This window comes from Sarcophilus harrisii, chromosome 2, assembly GCF_902635505.1.
Source record: "Sarcophilus harrisii chromosome 2, mSarHar1.11, whole genome shotgun sequence".
NCBI classification, from domain to species: Eukaryota; Metazoa; Chordata; class Mammalia; order Dasyuromorphia; family Dasyuridae; genus Sarcophilus; species Sarcophilus harrisii.
Window position 1 is genome coordinate 422,534,657 of NC_045427.1, and position 6,000 is coordinate 422,540,656.

The window sequence follows — 6,000 nt, forward strand, 5'->3', positions numbered from 1 at the left end:
AGGACTGAGTGAACCCTGACCCCCAGGGTAACCTCCAGCTGCAGAACTGACACCTCCAGGTCCAGGGACTGAGTGAACCCTGACCCCAAGGGTAACCTCCAGCTGCAGAACTGATTCCTCCAAGTTCAGAACTGAACCTCCCAACCTCAGAACTAAGCCCCTCCAGGACTGAACTCTCCCAGAACTGATGCTACTCCCCTTTACCGACCTCACCAATATCAGCTTCATGGCCACAATGAATCCTCCTTGTTTTCTGGGTAAAACCTGTATTGTGACTCAAATTAATGAATTCCTGACCTCTCCTGAGTCTGTTCTCCTCTTTTACCTCCCCTACAACCCCCTACTTAAGAACCCAAGCTTTCCCCATTGTCCTCTCTTCCTCATCCCCCACCCTCACTTCCTGGAATATCTGGGCAGTAGATCTGGGGATGAGAACCAAAGGATGCTTGAAAGTGAAAAGCAGTTGAATTTGGGGAGGAAGTAGGGAAGGCAGGGATTGGGCTGGGTAAGAGAGATTTATGTAGTCCCTCCAGTCATCTCTATCATCCTATGCTTAGGCTTCCTAATCCCTCCTCCTTCTTCTCACCTCGGAAACTGAGTTGTACTTGTCTTTCGTGGGTTCCAGGAAGCCCTGTCACCTTCTGCACCTTCACTTCCAGGGCCATGATGAGGGATCCCTGCTTCTCCTCAGGTAAGACCTCCTTTTCCTATTTAGCCCCTTCCTCCTTCCTTCCTTGGCCCCTCCAGCTCTGACTCATTCAGACTCGCCCTGCAGGTTCAACCATCCCTACCCTTAAAACAAACAAAGTCAACCCCAGGGCTGATGGTCAGCAAACCAAAGGTGGTGGAGGGGAGTCAACTAGGACCCAGTGACCACAGAGGCAGAGAGACCTTAAAAGACATGGATGTGGTCCTCAGCCCAGGCCAAGTGTCGTGCTTTAGCCCAGGAAGGCCTGGGATCCTGGTCTTGGATGTGTCTGGCCAATATTGAACTGAGAAGAAAGGCCTCCCCATTGTGAGAAATTTCCCAAAGTGTTCACTCCTCTAGGAAGGAGCTATGGGACATATTACCCTTAAAAATACCCGATTTCCTTATTAGCAACAACCTGCATTGGTCTGCAGCTTTATTACATTCCTGTCTTTTTTCATTTCCCCTATCTCATCTAATCTCAACACCACCCCTGGGAAGCAGCCATGTGTAATTCTCGTTTGACCAGAGAGGAGAAAGGCTTGGAAAAGGGCAGTGAGTTATACAATCTCACTTACTGAGGTAATGGGAGCACTAAATGGCACTAAAACCTCAGGTCGTCTACTCCCAGACCAAGTTTCCTTCATAAGATCCTCTGCTTTAGAGCTAGAAGGGCCCTTGAAGCATGAAGTCCAGCTAATTTATGCTGCAAATGAAGATGAGATTAAAGAAAGAAAAGTAATTTACTTTTGTGAGTAATCTGTGTGAGATCACACAGATTATAAATAGCAGAATCAGGATTCCCAGAAGCAGCAAATAGCACAGATGGATAAGGGTGCTGGCCCTGGAGCTAAGAATATTCAAGTTCAAATCCTGCCTCAAATAACTTTCTACCTTCCTAATCTTAGGAAAGTCACTTATCTTCTTCTCAGCCTCAGTTTCCTCATCTATAAAACAGGGTTAATATGGGTACCGATATCTCTAGTTTATCACAGAGATCAAATGTACAGTGTTTTGCAAATCTTAATTTGTTGTATTGTTCAATTATATCCAACTCTTTTGTGATCCCACTTGGGGTTTTCTTGGCAAAGATACACTGGAGTAGTTTATCATTTCCTTCTTCAGTTCATTTTACAATGAGGGAATTGAGGCAAACAAGATTAAGTGATTTGCCCAGAGTCACACAGCTAGGAAGTATCTGAGATGGGAATTGAATTTAGGTTTTCCTGACTCCAGAATCAATGTTCAGCTATTTAGATGCCTCCTCAAAAACCTTAAAGACTAACTAAATAAATATAAATATAAAAACCTCTGCACCATGTTCCTTTTCCATCCGATAAGCATCTATTAAGACTCTAACATGTTTCAGAAGCATGTCATTTTGTATTCATTCCTTTTTCAGTTATTTGAACATATGTTGCATTTTTTCTATGTTCCCATTCCCACCCCCAACACACCAGACTACATTAGATTCTGTCTATGATATGATTGGACCAAATCCATGATGGCACAGATCAGGATTTACCGATCTTTGCATCTGCTCCTCCAGATTGTTAACTAAAGGAGTTTATTTGTAAAGCACTTAGCATAGTGCCTTTTACATAGTAAGCGCTGAATAAATACTTGGTCCCTTCCCTAAGGTTCATAAAGTACTTAATAGTATGTGATTTCATCCTCCTAATTACTCCATGAAGGTAGATGCTTTTAAGATCCCCATTTGACACATAAGGAAGCTAATTTACCAGGTAAATAAGGTAAATAACCTGACCAGCTTGCAAGTGGATTCAGGTCTTGCTGATTCCTGGCTGGGTGCTTGCACTTCATTCATCACCCATCACCTAATTTTGGTGGACTGCTCCAGGAGCAGATGCTTAAACTTGTCCTGTTCAATGTTTTTATCTCCACTCCAGCTCTGTTCTTTGGGAAAATTGAAGTAGGTTGGTTGGGCAGAGTTTTGAGGGAAAGAAAAGTCACCAAGATGGGGGGAAAGGAAGCATTCCTAGAAACACGTGACCCTTGTCCTCTCCTTCTTTCACTGGTTCTCTTGGGGACATACTATGCTGAGAGGCGGCTGGAGCATAGGAGCCTCTGGCTTTGCCCTTCCCTGCTCATGTTGGGAGGTGGAAAAGAGAGCCTTTGTGATAATAGAGGAAGCAAATTTTAGCCTTTGCTCTGACACTGGGAATTTGTTTCCTCTGCTGTTAACTAAGGGAGTAGGAAACAAAGTGGTCTCTGAGGTCTTGTCCAGTTGTGAGAGTCCATGAATATTAGAGATTTAGGCTCCATTTGATTTGATCTCAGATCAGACTCAATTTCATTAAGAGTTGAACCTATGGGAGCTGCTGAAGTTACCAAAGGGGAGAATAGAGGGAGAAGAGAAAGTTTAGGACAGAATTGGGGGAACACCATATAGGGTTATAATATGGATGATGAACCATCAAAAGGAGAATGATAAAGCATAGTCAGATGGTAAAATTGGGAGAGGGCAGAAATAATGAACTCAGTGGAGACTGAAACATATTCCTTTTCTTTTCTTTTCTTTTCTTTTCTTTTGCTTCATTTTATTTTATTATTTTTTTTTTTTTGTAGCATAGCCAATACAGGAATATGTTTTTCGTGACATCACATGTAAAATGGGCACATATCCCTTGTTTTCTCAATAGAGAGGAACTGGAGGGAGAAAATTTGGAATTCAAAAAAAATTTTAAATGTTAAAATCTTTTAAAAGAATAAAACCTTATTTACAACAAAACTTAGAAACGCAAAATCGATAGAGAAATACCTTCAAAAATATAAAGTGTTCAACATAATAGAATAGAAAGAACAAAAAACCCAACTCTCAGAAAACCTCCTGATCCTGAAGGATAAACAATTCTATCAAACTTTTAAAGAACAATATAATATTACTCAAACTATCCTCAAAAATTGAAAAAGAAGGCATTATATCAGATTCTTTTCATGAAAAAAAAAAAACATATAGTCTTTATACATCAACCAGGGAGAGATAGGAGAACTATAGACCAGTATCATTGATGACAACCAATTCAGAAAATTTTAAGCAAAATTCTGTCAAATAGACTATAGGCAATTCACCCAGCAATCATCCAGTGCACCCAAATTGGATTTATCCAGGGATGCAAGGACAATTCAATATTAGGAAAGCAATCAACATAATCAGTCATAATAAAAACAAAAATATCCAAAATCACTCAATTATCCTAATAGATATGAGGAAAGCCATTGATAAAGTATAATATGTCATTTATACTAAAAATTCTACAGTGGGATTTTTTTTTAATACAATAAAAAGTATCCATCTAAAACCAAAAGCAAATATATGTGTCCAGAATGCACTAGAATACTTTCCAATCAATATAGCAACAAAGCAAGGATACTCACTCTTCCTGTATTATTTGGTATAGTTCTAGACATGTTAGCAATAAAACAACAGGAAGAAATTAAAGGCATAGCAGCATGAGGAGTATGGAAATATATTTGGAAAAATTGCACATGTTGAACATATATCAGATTGCTCACTGTCTTAGGGAGGGGGGAGAGGGAAGAAAGGGAGAAAAATATGGAACATGAGGTTTTGTAAAGATAATGAAAATTATCTTTGCTTGTATTTGGAAAAATAAAATACTGTAGTAAGAAAATTAAAGGCATGAAGACAGTTAAAAAGAGATTAAACCCTGCATTTGCTGATGACATGATGGTTTTCCTAGAAAATCTTTGAGAATCTTAACTACTACTTAAGATAATAGCTTTTACAAAGTTGCAGGCTATAAAGTAAACCCTTGAAGAGTAATAGCAGTTCTATATAATCATTGGTAATAATAATAATTAAGTCCAAGAAATAATAAGGCAATTCCATTTCTTTTCTTTTCTTTCTTTCTCTCTCTTTTTTTTTGAAAGGCAGTTGGGCTTAAGTGACTTGCCCAAGGTCATCCTCCAGTTCTCCTGACTTCAGGGCTGGTGCTCTATCTACTGCATCATCTAACTGTCTCTTCTCATTTCAATGAAAAAAAAATGAGGATCAATCTCCTAAAGTACACAAAAAAGTTATATGGACTCAATTACAAAGTGCTCCTAAAAAAAAATAAATAACTTACAGGAATGTTCAATGCTTATGGCTGGATCATAATAATATAATTAAAGTAACAATAGTATCAAAGTCAATTTACATTTCAAATGCAATCCCAATCAAATTATCAAAGAAAATTGATAAAGAACTAGATGAAATAATAAAATTTATTTGTAAAAATAGGAGATTTAAGATATCATAGGAAATGATAGAAAGAAGTTAAGATAAAGAAAGAGGAAAATAGCATTTGTAGATCTCAATCTATATTAAAAAGAAGCATTTATCAAAAAGATATGGTTTTGGTTGAGAAAATAGAAAAGTAGATCAATGGAACAGACTACAAAAGGGAGAATCAGAAATTATGGAATTCAATAATCCTGTAATGGATAAACTTGGAGTTCTGGGAGCTGAGCTAAGATGGCAGAATGAAGCAGGAAGCTGCTCAAGCTTTCTCAGTATCCCTCAAAAACCACATGAAACCAAGCCTCTGAATAGAGTCTGCCAGAATGAAATCACTCTTCAACTCAAGATAGACTGGAAGGACTTCAAGAAAGGTCAGTTTTACTGGGGTGAAAGGAATGTTCAGCCCAGCTCAGACAGTGTCTGGGAAAGCCAGTGAGAGGGTCTCAACCACAGCAGATCAGCAACTGAGATTCAGAGTCCTGGCTCAGTAGTGGAGCAGACTAGTGGGGCAACCTCCAATCCCAGTTCAGAAGGTAATTTGTCAGCTAGGGAAAACAGGTTTTTTCCTGGAGAAAGCAGGTGGGGCTACCTGTTGCTCTCAGCAAGACAACAAACACAAGGGGCCCCTGTGCTCAAAGCCAAAGCTCAAAGCTGCATGAGAAGTTTGAGACATCCACCCCTTTATCCCAAGAGCATAACTCAACCATAAAAGGCACAAAAGAGGGAGGAAAAAAAGGGAAGAAATGAAAATGAGCAAGGAACAGAAAAGAATTTTAACCATAAAAAGCTACTGTGATGACAGGGAAAACCAAAATACCACCTCACATGAGGACAAAATGTCCTCAGAGGAAATCTCAAAGAGTGATATGAATTGGTCTCAAGCCCAAAGAGTCATCTTAGAAGTGCTCATAAAAGATTTTAAAAGGTAAATAAGAGAGGCAGAAGAAAAAATGAGAAAAGACATGAAAGGTAAGCAAGAGAGAGTCAACAGCTTGAAAAAGGAAGGGAAAAAAGTGACTTAAGAAAACAGTTTTCATGCGGGAAA

General features: G+C 39.0%; 1 protein-coding gene across 1 annotated transcript in view; it reads right to left on the reverse strand.

Moving 5' to 3' along the window:
* LOC105749236 (fer-1-like protein 4) overlaps window positions 1–665 on the reverse strand; it is a 32,509-nt gene extending 31,844 nt beyond the window's left edge. Inside the window, exon 1 of the mRNA XM_031949316.1 lies at window positions 587–665. Coding sequence (XP_031805176.1) covers window positions 587–665 — 79 coding nt within the window. The remainder of the gene's footprint in view (window positions 1–586) is intronic.
* Window positions 666–6,000: the final 5,335 nt, after the last annotated feature.